Source organism: Geotrypetes seraphini, chromosome 7 (assembly GCF_902459505.1).
Source record: "Geotrypetes seraphini chromosome 7, aGeoSer1.1, whole genome shotgun sequence".
Taxonomy (NCBI): Eukaryota; Metazoa; Chordata; class Amphibia; order Gymnophiona; family Dermophiidae; genus Geotrypetes; species Geotrypetes seraphini.
Window position 1 is genome coordinate 50,090,064 of NC_047090.1, and position 14,790 is coordinate 50,104,853.

Sequence of the window (14,790 nt, forward strand, 5' to 3'; positions counted from 1 at the left end):
TAGATGTCGGCATGGCACCTAGCAAGTTAGGTGCCTACCAGTAAATACATTTTTAAAATTGGTTTTTAATGGCGCTGTTCAATTAGCAGCACCGATTGAACCAATTATCTGCATGGGCCAATCTAGGTGCCTAATGGCAGACGCTTTTTATAGAGTCAGGGCCTTAGCGTTCATTGTACATTAGGTACCCAATATTTAGCTGTCAGCAATCCAGCATTTTGTTGATGGTAAACCCAGAAATTCAACATCTGGCCATGTTCGTGGAGTCGGCTAAGTGCACAGTTCAGCATTTAACCAGCTATGGGATACCACATAAATATAGCACTGACCTGTATGCGGTCTTGTTTATGCTATTAATCTGGTTGGTTAAGTACTCAATATTAGTTTTTTAACTGGCTGACTCTGCTCCCAAAACAGCTGAGTTTCAGTTTGGCTGCTTAAGTGCCACTGAAAATTAGTGGTTAGTCCCAAACAGGCGAGTTAAATCATTCTGAATATTGACCCCCTAGATGTATGGGCAAAAAATCAGGCCTTGAGAAACTGGCCCATCAGTATAAATATTTAAAAACCAATATTTATGTAAATAAGGTGTTACATTCAGGTACAGTAGGTATTTTCCTGTCCCTAGAAAGCTTAAAATTGAGGGGGCTGATGCAGAAAGCGGTGCGTTTTGCGCCAGTGGCTTCAAAAGGGAATGCAACACAAAGGTTTTGCTTGCTTGCTGATGCTGTAAAGTTTACAGTGTAAACTAATAATCGTATGCAGACAAAACTTGGGTGCTAATCAGGGCAAGCATTCTAGATTCATGCATACATACAGGGCCTGATTCTATAAATGGCGCCTTAAAAAAGGGGCTGGCCACACGTCGATCACTAGGTACCATTTACAGAATCGCGGCTTGTGGCACCTGAAATGTAGGCAAGGGTTTTAAAGGCTTACATTTCAGGCGCCTAAGTTTTTGGAAAATCATGCTTAGCGGTGCCTAACTCATGTTCTACTCATAGAAACGCCTACTTAGGCATTGCTAAGCGCATTGCGATAAGCGCTTGTCGCCCCATTTTTTAAAAACTAAGTATTGAGGCTGTTAAGGATATTTTGCCAATTAACGGGTCCTTTTAACTAAGGTGTGCTAGCCGTTTTAGCACATGCTAAACGCTAAATATGTTGGCTAAACGCTAAATATGTTGGCATGGGTAAACCTGTCACTATCCACAGGAAATTTCCTGGCAGAACAAGGCCATATAATAATAACTCCTATTATAAAAAACACAAAAGAGCCACTCAACACCCCGTCTAACTACAGACCTATCGCGAGCATCCCGCTGTTCACCAAAATAGCAGAAGGGCTAGTAAATGCCGAAATCACCACATACCTAGAAAAATTCAGTATCTTAAATGACAACCAATCAGGCTTCCGCCCGGACCACAGCACCGAGACCATCATAGCCGCTCTACTCGACCACCTGCACTCACTTTTCAGCCAGGGCACCAGTGCCCTGATCGTACAACTTGATCTTAGCAGTGCATTCGACCTTGTCGACCACTCCATCCTCCTAGACTGCCTTGTCTACATCGGCATCTCTGGCCAGGTCCTCAATTGGTTCCGCGGTTTTTTTAAAAATAGATCATACAGGGTATTCAAGAATGACTCTCTTTCATACAGCTGGAATAATGCCTGTGGGGTTCCACAGGGCTCCCCCCTCTCCCCCACCCTGTTTAACATCTACCTCGCCTCCCTGGGAAACCTCCTGCAAAACCTCAAGCTCAAATTCTTTATCTACACAGATGTCATTACAATAGTCATCCCACTAACCAGTTTCACTCCAGAGTTGCTCACCTCTCTTTCAAGCTCACTTACTCAGATAGAACTCTGGATGCTATCCCACAGACTAAAATTAAATCCTGACAAAACCAAATTCTTCCTAGCTACCCCCAACGACAAAATCAAAGACACCACAATCCAAGTGAAAGGTATGGCCTTCCCCCTCGAACAAACCTTAAAAGTATTGGGAGTCACCCTAGACAAACATCTATCCCTGGAAAAACATACTGATATTACTATCAGGAAATGCATTTCAGTACTTTGGAAACTACACACCATAAAAAAATACTTTGACGACATCTCATTCCGCCTGTTGATACAATCCTCCATTCTCAGCATCCTAGACTACTGCAACATCATTTATCTGGCCTCCACGAAGAAAACCATTAGGAGACTGAAACTGATCCAGAACACCGCCGTTCGCCTAATATTTGGCTTAAACAAATGGGAACACATCACCCCTTTTTACCACAAACTACATTGGCTACCCCTTGAATCTAGAATCCTATTAAAGTTCGCTTGCTTCTGCTACAAAACTGTTTTTGGTCTATCTCCGAGCTACCTCGCCCCACATTTCAACCTGAACTGCAACAAAAAACTCCCGCAGAATCAATCTTTTCGCCTTCCCCTCCCTAAAACTATGTCACCTCAAAAGGTTCTTCGACAAAACCTTCGCCTTCCAGGCAGCCAAACAGAATCCTTGGCTAGCCCAAATTCTGCTCAAGGCCCACTCCTATCTGGATTTCTGAAAAATACTCAAAACTCATTTATTCCACGCTCAAAATCCCTAATCCCCTCTCTTCCACTTCTCTCACCCCTCCATCAAACGACCCAACTCTCCCGGTCCCCTCCCTTTTTTGATTCCCCCCCATCTCACTACCTCCAATGACCTGTACAATCCTCCCCTCTCATGCTCACCTTAACCACCTCATTGCTTGTAATTATGATCAATTGTAAGTTCTTGTTAAATTTTGTTTATCTGTTGTGAAAACTCCCCTCCTCATGCTCACCTGAATATCTACATTACTTGTAATTCTAGTTTATTGTAATTTCTTATTAAACTTTTGTTTAATTGATGTGAACCGCCTAGAACTCCCTGGGTATGGCGGTATACAAGAATAAAGTTATTATTATTATTATAACATGTCCGTTATATTCTATGCAATCGATCATCAAAACAGTTTACTACTGTTTTGATGATTAATTGTATAAGATTCACACCCTTTGCAAGATATTCATACTGATAGTGCGTTATATTCTATGGACACATTAGTGTGCATTAAAACAGCTAGCACGCCTTAGTAAAAGGATCCCTAAGTTAGGCGCCCTTTATAGAACCAGCCCCACAGTGTCCAGCCGAGGGCAGCTAGTACTTTGCACAGCGAACATATCGGCACATCTGTTGGGATGTTGTTCTGCCGTTAATAATGGCATCGCAACACTTTGGTGTGCATAAAATTTTTAAGATGCAAATATTTATGCCCAGAACATTCCAGCACAAGTGCAGAGATATATTTTTTCTGCTTAGACTTGTGCACAGTGCGGTCACTTCTCATTCTTTGTCTTTAACCCTTCCACGCCTCATCTGATGTGGCATTAGAGCACCTGCCTTGTGCTCAGCCTTAGTCTTCCTTGTACTTCTCTGCATCAAAGTCAATAGCTAATTTTCTTATGTGCAGATTGGTGCATAGTTGGTGGGATTTGAACACTGGCTTTCCTGGTTCTGAAGTCACTGCTCTAACCTAGAGAATGACACTGGGACAAATTTTTTCCCCATCCCCGCAGGAACTCAATTTCCCCGTCCCCGTGAGTTTTGTCGCTATTAGAGAATGACACGGTGATAAAATTCATCATCGTTCCCGTCCCCACGGATAACCGCAGGAAATAATCCAATGTCATTTTCTAATGTCTATTTCAACCTCGGTCCTTCTACACCAGCATTCTTCAAAGCAAAGCTTGCGGGTCAGTGGTTGTGCCCAATTATACTCTGATTCTTTCCTCTCTCCTTAAAGAATGACATGAAGATGGTTTCTTGCGGTTATCCGCGGGGACGGGAACGGTAATGAATTTTGTCACTGTGTCATTCTCTAGTCGCTATCCCTGTCCCCACCCCATTCCTGTAAGCTCTGCTTTAATCGCACAAACCTCAAACACTTATGATTTTGAAGTGTTTGAGGCTTGTGCAGATGAGGACGGAGCTTAGGCATTGGTGGAATGAGGCATTATGACATCACAATATGAGCTCTAGAATGTTGCTACTTAGGATTTTAAAGGGTTTGAGGATTGTGCAGATGAGGACAGAGTTTGCAGGAATGAGGCAGGGGCAGGAAAAGAACTCACGGGGACAGGACTGGACCATGAGATCTCTTGGTGATGGGGAAATATTTGTCCCATTGTCATTCTCTACTTGGGAGAACAGTATAGAAAATTTAATAAATAATGTGAAAAGTTTCAGCCTCTGGTAACCAGAGCTGGTATTGTGACATCATAATGCCTCATTTCATCAATAAGAGCCAATTCATCAGTGATGTCAAAATGGCTTGACTGTCCTATTCTTGGCTCACTTTTACTACATTTTGATTTCTAGAGTGGTGCAGTGTAGAGAGTGACACGGGGACACATTTTCCCCTCCCTGCAGGAACTCAACTTCCCCCATCCCATCCCTGCGCATTTTGTCGCTGCCCCTGTCCCATTCCTGTAAGCTCTGCCTTAACCGCCCAAGCCTCAAACACTTATGATTTTAAAGTGTTTGAGGCTTGTGCAGATGAGGACGGAGCTTGCAGGGACAGGAGAACTCTCTGGGACGGGAAAATGAGTTCCCACAGGAATGAGGAAAAATTTGTCCCTGTGTCATTCTCTACTCTAACCATTAGGTTCCTCCTCCACTCTTGCACTCTTTGGAATGTTCTACATTGACTAAAATTTGAAAGGATATTTGGATTATACAAGCTAACTTGGTCCTAAACTGGTCTTCAGCTGAATGGAGCTTTAAAGTGATGCATCATCAGTCTGGATTTGAAAGCTTGGAACAGTTTTCATGTGGTGAAACAATTTATTTATAATTGAGAAGGAATGGAGCCTCTGTGTGGAGAATAATAATAAATCTTTACTAAACGACCCTGACTTAATTTAATGGCTGCTGTATTTCTGTTGTAGCTGGGTATATTTTGTTTTGTTTGAGCTTTAATTTGTTCCACAGGTATAAATTTTGCTTTAATCTTAACAATGTTTTAATAGGTACAGCCACAGAGGATGTTATTAAATCTGCCTTGTTAGAAACGTTAGTAGATGCCTGCAGTAATCCCAACGAGGTGTCCTATTGTGAGTTTGAAGACTACTATGAAGGATTAAGTCTTGCAATCTCTGATGATGAAGATTTTGTGAACATACTGAGAAATTCCTGGGGCGTATAGGACAGAAAAAAAAGCATATATGCCATGCCATTACAGAATCTTTGATGTGAAATTTTAAAGTTTTTGTCCTTCATTTTAAACATTTCTAAATATTCTTCCTTTATGAAGGAACATTTGTTAAAATATTTGACTGTATTGTACATTTTTAATTTCATTATGTGGAGATCTAATATCTTGATGCAAATATTTTATTGTGTATTTAAAATCATTCATCTGGCCAGTGTTGTAAATATGGACCTTTAATTGAGTGGCTTGGGTTTGCAGGTTTTCCCAGCTTTATTTTGTAACAATATCATTTTTTTTGAGGGAATTAATAAGAGTAGCTGGCTTGAGATCTCTTCCTGTCTTAGAAGACCTCTGAATAAGCTGCGTTAAGCGCCAACATGCGCTTAACACAGCAGAAATTAGCCTAATGCAGGATGCACCAAAGTATTCCACAATAATTTTGACATATGTGTGCGCTATGCATATGGTAATTCTAAGTTATCTTTTTGAAGGTTTTTATGGAGGGGGGGTGTCGGAGGTAGAGAATGGGTGTGGATATGCTAATCAGGTAAAGCATGCACTCCCTCCCCCCTTTTTTACTAAACTGCGGTAGAGATTTCTACCACAGCCCAGAGCTCTAAATGCTCAGATGCTGCTCCAACGCTCATAGAATTCCTATGAGCTTCGGGGCATTTATCACCCCAGGCCACTTTAAAACCTCTACCGTGGCTTAGTAAAACAGAGCCTTTTACTACCATGCTAACTGGTCAGTTCATTTATAGGAGGCCTTTTACTAAGCGATGGTATACTCTAATGCTTCCCAAATTGTACATTTACGGGAATTGCACTATCTCGTTCAGCTCCCCAAATTGTAAATCTACTGGAATAGCCCAGTCATCTTTTCTGTATCCTATTCCCTAAATTGTAATTCTCCAATCTTCTTGTAATTCTCCTGGAAATGTCCAGCTGTTTCTTTTGTAATCTGCCCAGAACTGCAAGGTACGGGTGGAATAGAAGCCATTAATGTAATGTAATGTGTACTTACTGCTGCCTAGAAATGGTGCTAGTGGCATGCGCCCAAGACCCTCGCATTAACTGCGGGCTTGGTGCACACCACACACGTGCTAAAAAAAATACATTTTTAGCATGGAGGGCATGTTTTAGGACAGAGAGTATGTGTGTCCTATACTAATTGGTGCACACTGACCAATTAGCGCAGGATTAATGTAGGAGTCCTTAATTTCTAAATATTGAGGGCTCGCGTGCGTAATGGCCACAAGCTAATTTTGCAATTTGAGTATGGCTGTTAATAAGGAAGTGGCATAGTCTGGCGTCTTAGGACGGTGCATGGGAAACCCAGGTGCTGAAAACAACGCCAGCCATTTTTTAATGTACTGACCACCCCCTAAAGAGGAGGCGGTGAGTGCTCTTGTGGTAAGTTCTTTTCTTTATTTGGGTTTTAAATAGCTATGCACAAATGCTAACTTTAGCCCATAGCCATTAATGAAACAAATAGAAGAAAGTGCTTTTTGTGGCCCAAGTTTAAGGCACTACACATGTCCAGAAAAACCAAAGGTTGGGAAAACTGTGCAAATTGAAGTTTTTTTCCATGAATTTGATTGTGTTTGATCAGAAAATAATTTTTTAAAAATTTTTATAGCTTGTCCTGGGGTCCTTCAAAGCCACTGATTACTTAAAGCTCTATTTTTCTTAAAAATTTGTTATTTTTGCTTAATGAAGCAAAGGCTCCTTTTACAAAGCCAAGGTAGAGAGGTAAATGCTCCAATGCTTATATAATTAATTGCTATGAATGTCGGAGCATTTAGCGTTGCGGGCCTGCTTAGTAAAAGAGGGGTAGTGTTTTTTTAGTAGTTCTGACAATTTCATCTGTCCATCTGCTAGCAGCAAAGTAATTTTGTTAAAGTGAACCAATTAGGTTCAGACCTTTTATGAAAGTAAGTTATAATCTTGGATTTTAGCCTATTGAGATTAGGCAGAACCTGATCAATTGCAACTGGAAAACACACAACGTTTTACTAAATTCAGGTCATTGTTATTTGTTCATTATGCTTGCATTTATCTTAATGTCAAGGCTTTGTTGTTTAATATTAACAATACTAATTAAAAATAACTATTTTGTGTATACATTCTCATTTTGCTTTTGTTCCATTGCTTGTTGGGTTCTTAAAAAAAAAAAAAAAAAAGTTGGGTTAGAACCAAAGGAGAAAATTCTACCACTTTTAAATGCAGTCATGGATTAGGTTTAAAGGTTTCAATTTCCAATAGTTCATAACTTACTGAGGAAAAATCATTTCTGTTACATTTACTCAGGAGTCCGTATGCTAGGGTTTTGCTGAAGTGTGTTACTTACAGCTTTCAGCATCTCCCACATTGCCAGTGGCGTGCAGTGCTCCCTTCATTGTTTCCTTTTGCAGGCAAACTGTGCAGAGGTGTTTCTGATCTGTTCTGCTTGGTGTTTCTTATTTTTGGCTTTTAAGTTCATTTTTTCTCAGGCTTTGGTGGCCTGAGACCCCATGTTTGGGAGTCTCTGCTTGGGAAAGGACACAAGTTCTGCGGAGCCGGACTGCAGCTCACAGGCCAAACCTTCGGGTGGACCTGTAGGGCCAGCCTGCTGTGTGCTGCTTCAGGACTCAGAGTCTGTTCTCCTGGGAGCCAACTCTTTGAGTAAGAACCCTTGGGGTATCAGAGAGCTTGCTGTGTAGTTTACTCCCCCCCCATCATACTTTGTTGAGGTTTTGTGGGGTTGGAGGTCTCAGATGGGGGTCAATTTGATTGGCAACCTGAAGACTTCCTGGTATAGAGTCACTTGGAAGTTTCTGAGGAAGCTGCAGAGAAAGCTGACAGATAAGCACTGTCGCAGAACAACCTCATTATTTTCTAAGGGAAAATTGGGGAGGGGGGGGTCCAAAATCTCATTTTTGAGGGATGCCAAAAAAGCAAATAGGATGCAGGGAATTATTAAAAAAGGGATGGTTAACAAGACTAAGAATGTTATAATGCCCCTGTTTCGCTCCATGGTACAACCTCATTTGGAGTACTGCGTTCAATTCTGGTCTCCTTATCTCAAGAAAGGTATAGTGGCGCTAGAAAAGGTTCAAACAAGAGCAACCAAGATGGTAAAGGGGATGGAACCCCTCTCGTATGAGGAAAGACTAAAATGGTTACGGCTCTTCAATCATATCTCGCCTCAGCTGTCTCTTTTCCAAGCTGAAGTCTGCAAAATCCTGAGTGGAGTAGAACAGGTACAAGTGGATCGATTTTTCGCTCCGTCAAAAATTTCAAAGACTAGGGGACACTCAATGAAGTTACAGGGAAATGCTTTTCAAACCAATAGGAGGAAATATTTTTTCACTCAGAGAATAGTTAAACTCTGGAACGCGATACCAGAGAATGTGGTAAGAGCGGATAGCGTAGCTGGTTTTAAGAAAGGTTTGGACAAGTTCCTGGAGGAAAAGTCCATAGTCTGTTATTGAGAAAGACAAGGGGGAAGCCACTGCTTGCCCGGGATCGGAAGCATGGAATGTTGCTAGTCTTGGGGATTCTGGGGGGGTTGTTGGCAATGAGAGGGAAGGGCATCTCTCTTGCTGTCATAGGGTGGGGTTGTTTAGTGGCGGGAGGGAGTGGGCATCCCTTCCGCTGCGGGGTGTGGTGGTGTCGGGGGATTGTTTGGCGGTGGGAGAAAGTGAGCATTTCCCCTACTGGAAATACTGCTCAGTGAAATCAAAAGAAGCAGCAACTGCATTCTTAAGTTGATGTCTGTAACTCGAGGACTGTCTGTATATGTATTTCCCTCTGCTTTACATGTAACTTCCCTTTGCTAGGTCTTTTTAAGGAATGCTTTTGAAATGGTTTTGGGGAATCATGTTGAAAGTGTCTTGATTGGGAACAAACAAACCAAAACTGCAGATAGAAACATAGAAACATAGAAAGATGACGGCAGAAAAGGGCTATAGCCCATCAAGTCTGCCCACTCAACTGACCCACCCCCATAAGTCCGAATGCTAATGACCCAGTTCCTTAACTCGACCTTCGTAGGGATCCCACGTAGATGTCCCATTTATTCTTGAAGTCAAGCACGCTGGTGGCCTCGACCACCTGCACCGGAAGCTTGTTCCAGTGATCCACCACTCTTTCCGTGAAGAAATACTTCCTGGTGTCACTACTAAATTTCCCCCCTCTAAGTTTAAGCAGATGCCCTCTTGTGGCCGAGGGTCCTTTGAGAAAAAGGAAGTCGTCTTCCACCTCGACACGTCCTGTGATGTATTTAAATGTCTCAATCATGTCTCCCCTCTCCCTGCGTTCCTCCAGAGTGTAGAGCTGCAATCTGTTCAGTCTCTCTTCGTACGAGAGACCCTTGAGCCCCGAGATCATCCTAGTGGCCATCCACAGAACCAACTCAACTAAGCACGTCTTTACGGTAATGTGGCCTCCAGAATTGCACACAGTACTCCAGATGAGGTCTCACCATGGTCCTGTACAGTGGCATTATGACTTCTGGTTTCCGGCTGACGAAACTTCTATTGATACATCCCATCATTTGTCTTGCCTTGGATGAGGCCTTTTCTACCTGTTTGGCAGCCTTCATGTCTGCACTGATGATTACTCCCAAATCCCGTTCTGCTGAGGTCCTAGCCAATGTTTCTCCATTTAAGGTGTAAGTTCTGCATGGATTTCTGCTACCGAGGTGCATGACCTTACATTTCTTAGCATTGAAACCCAGCTGCCATGTTGAGGACCAGTTTTCCAACGCAAGAAGGTCCTGTGTCATATTATCCTGCAAACCTCCTTCACTTACTATGTTGCATAGTTTGGCGTCATCGGCGAATAATGTTACCTTACCCTGCAGCCCTCGTGTCAAGTCCCTTATGAATATGTTAAAAAGGAGTGGACCCAGGACCGAGCCCTGCGGCACCCCGCTGGTCACCTCAGATGTTTCAGGGAGGGTGCCGTTAACCACCACCCTCTGACGTCTATCACCAAGCCAATCCTTGACCCATGCAGTTATTGTTTCGCCCAACCCCATCGATTTCATCTTGTTTAGAAGCCTGCGGTGTGGGACGCTGTCAAAAGCCTTGCTGAAATCTAAGTACACTATGTCCAGAGACTCTCCCGAGTCTAGCTTACCTGTTACCCAATCAAAGAAGCTGATGAGATTGGATTGGCATGACCTACCCTCAGTGAATCCATGCTGGTTTGGATCCCTTAGATTCCCTTCATCCAAGATCGTGTCTAATTTATGTTTAATTAGTGTTTCCATGATTTTACACACTATCGATGTGAGACTCACTGGTCTGTAGTTCGCAGCCTCTGCTCTGCAACCCTTTTTGTGCAGAGGAACGACGTTAGCTCTTTTCCAGTCCAGGGGGACTCTCCCTGTATTTAGGGAAAGATTGAAGAGCATGGCTAATGGTTCCGCCAGGACATTGCACAGCTCTCTGAGTACTCTCGGGTGCAATTCGTCTGGACCCATGGCTTTGCACACCTTGAGTTTTGACAGTTCGGTGTAGACGTCAGCTGGTGTGAACTCAAAATTCTGAAATGGGTCTTCCGTGCTTAACATTGCTTCCAAATGTGGTCCATGCCCTGGTGCCTCATGGGTAAAGACCGAGCAGAAGTATTCGTTCAGTAGTTTGGCTTTATCAGAATCAGTTTCCACGTAGTTCCCGTCCAGTGTTCTAAGGCGTACTATCCCGTTTGTGTTTTTTTTCCTGTCACTAATATACCTGAAGAAGGATTTGTCCCCTTTTTTTTAATGTTCTTTGCTAGAGTTTCTTCCACCGCAAGTTTGGCCTCTCTGACTGCTGTTTTGACTGCTGCAGACCTAGTCCTGTATTCAATGTTAGCTTCCCCTTTCCCCGTACGTTTGTATGAAAGAAATGCTCTTTTCTTTTCCTTGACGAGGTGCAAAACCTCATCAGTGAACCATTGGGGTTTTTTGTTCCTTTGTTGTTTATTTACCGATTTTATGTAGCGGTTAGTCGCCTCGTGTAGGGTCAATTTCATGGTTGACCACATTGCTTCCACATTATCAGTTGCTCCTTGATCCTGCAGCGTCTGATGAACGAAATCTCCCATGCGTGCGAAGTCTGTGCCCCGGAAATTGAGTACCCTCGTTTTGCTTCCCTAAGGTTGAACCGTACCATGTTATGGTCACTTGTGGCTAGCGTTTCTCCCACCGAGACCTCCGAGACGCTCTCCCCGTTTGTGAGTAAGAGGTCTAGGATGGCCTTGGCTCTAGTGGACTCTAGTACCATTTGTTTGAGCCGTACTCCATTCATGGTCGTTAATATCCTCCCGCTACCACAAGATGTCGCTGAGAGTGTGTTCCAGTCTACATCAGGCATGTTGAAGTCCCCTAGCAGAACAGCGTCCCCCCGTAGAGTGATATTCTCAATGTCTTCAATTAATTCTGTGTCCTTGTCCTCCGTTTGTCTTGGAGGTCTGTATACCACACCAAGGTATAGGCATTTTTCTCCGCCTCAGGCCAGGTTTACCCAGATGGATTCCCCGGTGTACTTGACATCTGTGATCCTGGCTGTTTTGATGTTCTCTTTGATGTAAAGTGCTACCCCTCCTCCTAACTTACCCTTCCTGTCTTGACGAAGTAGGTTGTACCCTGGTATAGTTATATCCCACCCATGAGAGTCTGTGAACCATGTTTCGGATATTGCCACCACGTCTAGGTCGGCATTCACTATTTCTGTTTCCAGTTCTAGAATTTTGTTCCCTAAACTATGTGCGTTAACATACATAGCTCTCCACTCTTTGTGCTTGTTAGACCCCTGTGGAGAGTCCCCCATCTGAGACAAAATGTTTCCTAACGAACCTTCTGCAGTGAGGGTACTTTCCTCAGACTTAGAAGCGGAGTTTTGGATTACCACATCAGGATTGTTACTTACTGCACTGGTATATAAGTGGGTACCCTCCCCCAACTTACCTAGTTTAAAGCCCTTCTAAGCAGGCGGGCTAATCGGTGTCCGAAGACGTTCTTACCTCTGCTGGTCAGGTGAAGTCCGTCTGGTCCCTGGAGTCCCTGTAGTGCCTCTCCATGATTCAGGAATCTGAAGTTCAATTCCCGGCACCATCGTTGCAGCCATTCGTTTGTCTTCAGGATACGTTTGTCTCTATCCCTTCCCTTGCCCCTAACAGGAAGAATAGAAGAGAATACTACCTGTGCTCCTGTCCGCTTCAGCTTTTCCCCCAGAGCTCCGAAGTCTTTAGCTATGTCCTCCGGGGCGTTCTTGGCAGTGTCATTTGTTCCGACGTGGATGAGCAGCATGGGAAAGTGGTCCTGGGGCCTGAGAAGTTTATCAAGACAGGCGGTCACATCTCGTATTCTGGCTCCCGGCAGACAGCAGATCTCTCTCGACTCCATATCCGGCCTGCATATTGGTCCCTCAGTGCCTCTCAGCATGGAGTCCCCAATGACTATGACTCTGCGCTTCTTTTGGGGGGGGTCGATCCGTTGTGCCCGGAGATGGAGACGTGTGTTGAACCTGGTCCTGCTTCACGTCGGTAGTCTCTTCCTGCAAGACCTGGAATCTGTTCCTCAGGTTAAGTTGTGGAGTCGATGTGGAGCTGCCCTGGTAAGAGAAAGAAAGAGAAGGTGAAGAGATTGTAAATGGGGGGTGGGGGGGTGGGGTGGTCTCCTACGTTTACCTGTGGAGGAGGTCACTAACTGCCAGGAATCAGTGTCTCCAGCCATCTCCTGGACTCCAACAGTTGGGTTCAGCGTCGACGGCCCTGGTGTCTCAATGAGGGACCTGTCTCGGGCCTGTTCGGTGATTTGGGACAGCTCCTGTACTAGACCATCGATATAGACCTCATCCTCTCTAATGCCTCTCAGGCGTTTCACCTCCTCCCTGAGGCTCCTTAGTTCCTGCATGATGTCGTCCTGCTGGACGACCTCCTCCGTCTGAGTAGAGGTCGTATTGTACTGCTGCGGCATGGCCTCGGTCTGCACAGAGATCTCCTTCCCTGGTGTTGTGTTCTCCTCCGTCTGTGCGTGGGCTGAGGTCATCTCCCGGATCACCTCCATGCAGGGAATGTCAATCTTGTTTGTAGACTTCACACTTCTTGTTCGCCCTGCCATACTCAGGTACTGTATGAGGTCTGCCTGTTATGAGTAAAAAAGAGAGAGTAAATGAGAGAGAGTAAATGAGAGAGAGTAAATGAGAGAGAGTAAAAGAGAGAGAGTAAAAGAGAGGGAGATAGTGTGAGAGAATGTAAAGGTAGGGTGTCTGAAGGGTAGAGTTGAAGGTTTAGGATGGCAGAGAGATCTAAGCAGTAGGGTGCCTAGAGTGAATGCTAGTTGCCTCACTGTGTCCTGTTGTACTAGATTTGGCTCTTCTTTAAGGCTCTTCGCAAAGGCGTTCTCGCTAAGGCGAGCGCCTTTGCCGCTCGCCTTCGCCGCGCGCCGTTGGCTCGCCTCCTTAAATGGAGGAGCCCGGTCGCTGACTTCTGATGTGGAGGGGTGGGCGGAGCTTACTCTCGCCGCGATCCTGCTCGCCGCGAACAGTGCAGTGCCCGTTGGCTCGCCTCCTTAAATGGAGGAGCCCGGTCGCTGACTGCTGATGCGAAGGGGTGGGCGGAGCTTACTCTCGCCACGACCCCACAAGCCTCCTTCGATTTTTGGTGCTGCTAGCGCCTTGCTCTGCCACCCGCCGCTGCTACTACTTCCTCTCCTCTCCCTCCGAAGGTCCTGCTCGCCGCGAACAGTGCAGTGCCCGTTGGCTCGCCTCCTTAAATGGAGGAGCCCGGTCGCTGACTGCTGATGTGAAGGGGTGGGCGGAGCTTACTCTCGCCACGACCCCACAAGCCTCCTTCGATTTCTGGCGCTGCTAGCGCCTTGCTCTGCCACCCGCCGCTGCTACTACCTCCTCTCCTCTCCCTCCAAAGGTCCTGCTCGCCGCGAACAGTGCAGTGCCCGTTGGCTCACCTCCTTAAATGGAGGAGCCCGGTCGCTGACTGCTGATGCAGAGGGGTGGGCGGAGCTTACTCTCACTGCGACCCCACAAGCCTCCTTCGATTTCTGGCGCTGCTAGCGCCTTGCTCTGCCACCCGCCGCTGCTACTACCTCCTCTCCTCTCCCTCCGAAGGTCCCGCTCGCCGCGAACAGTGCAGTGTCCGTTGGCTCGCCTCCTTAAATGGAGGAGCCCGGTCGCTGACTGCTGATGCGGAGGGGTGGGCGGAGCTTACTCTCGCTGCGACCCCACAAGCCTCCTTCGATTTCTGGCGCTGCTAGCGCCTTGCTCTGCCACCCGCCGCTGCTACTACCTCCTCTCCTCTCCCTCCGAAGGTCCCGCTCGCCGCGAACAGTGCAGTGTCCGTTGGCTCGCCTCCTTAAATGGAGGAGCCCGGTCGCTGACTGCTGATGCGGAGGGGTGGGCGGAGCTTACTCTCGCTGCGACCCCACAAGCCTCCTTCGATTTCTGGCGCTGCTAGCGCCTTGCTCTGCCACCCGCCGCTGCTACTACCTCCTCTCCTCTCCCTCCGAAGGTCCTGCTCGTCGCGATATGTACAACGATGTAGGCTAAATTTATTGTGACA

General features: G+C 45.6%; 1 protein-coding gene across 5 annotated transcripts in view; it reads left to right on the forward strand.

The window, feature by feature from the left end:
- CAPS2 (calcyphosine 2) overlaps positions 1 to 7,363 on the forward strand; it is an 85,258-nt gene extending 77,895 nt beyond the window's left edge. For all 5 annotated transcript variants that reach the window (XM_033951716.1, XM_033951715.1, XM_033951714.1 and 2 more), the window contains one exon: positions 5,060 to 7,363. In XM_033951716.1, coding sequence (XP_033807607.1) covers positions 5,060 to 5,235 — 176 coding nt within the window. In that variant the 3' untranslated portion in view covers positions 5,236 to 7,363. The remainder of the gene's footprint in view (positions 1 to 5,059) is intronic.
- The last annotated feature ends 7,427 nt before the right edge of the window (positions 7,364 to 14,790 follow it).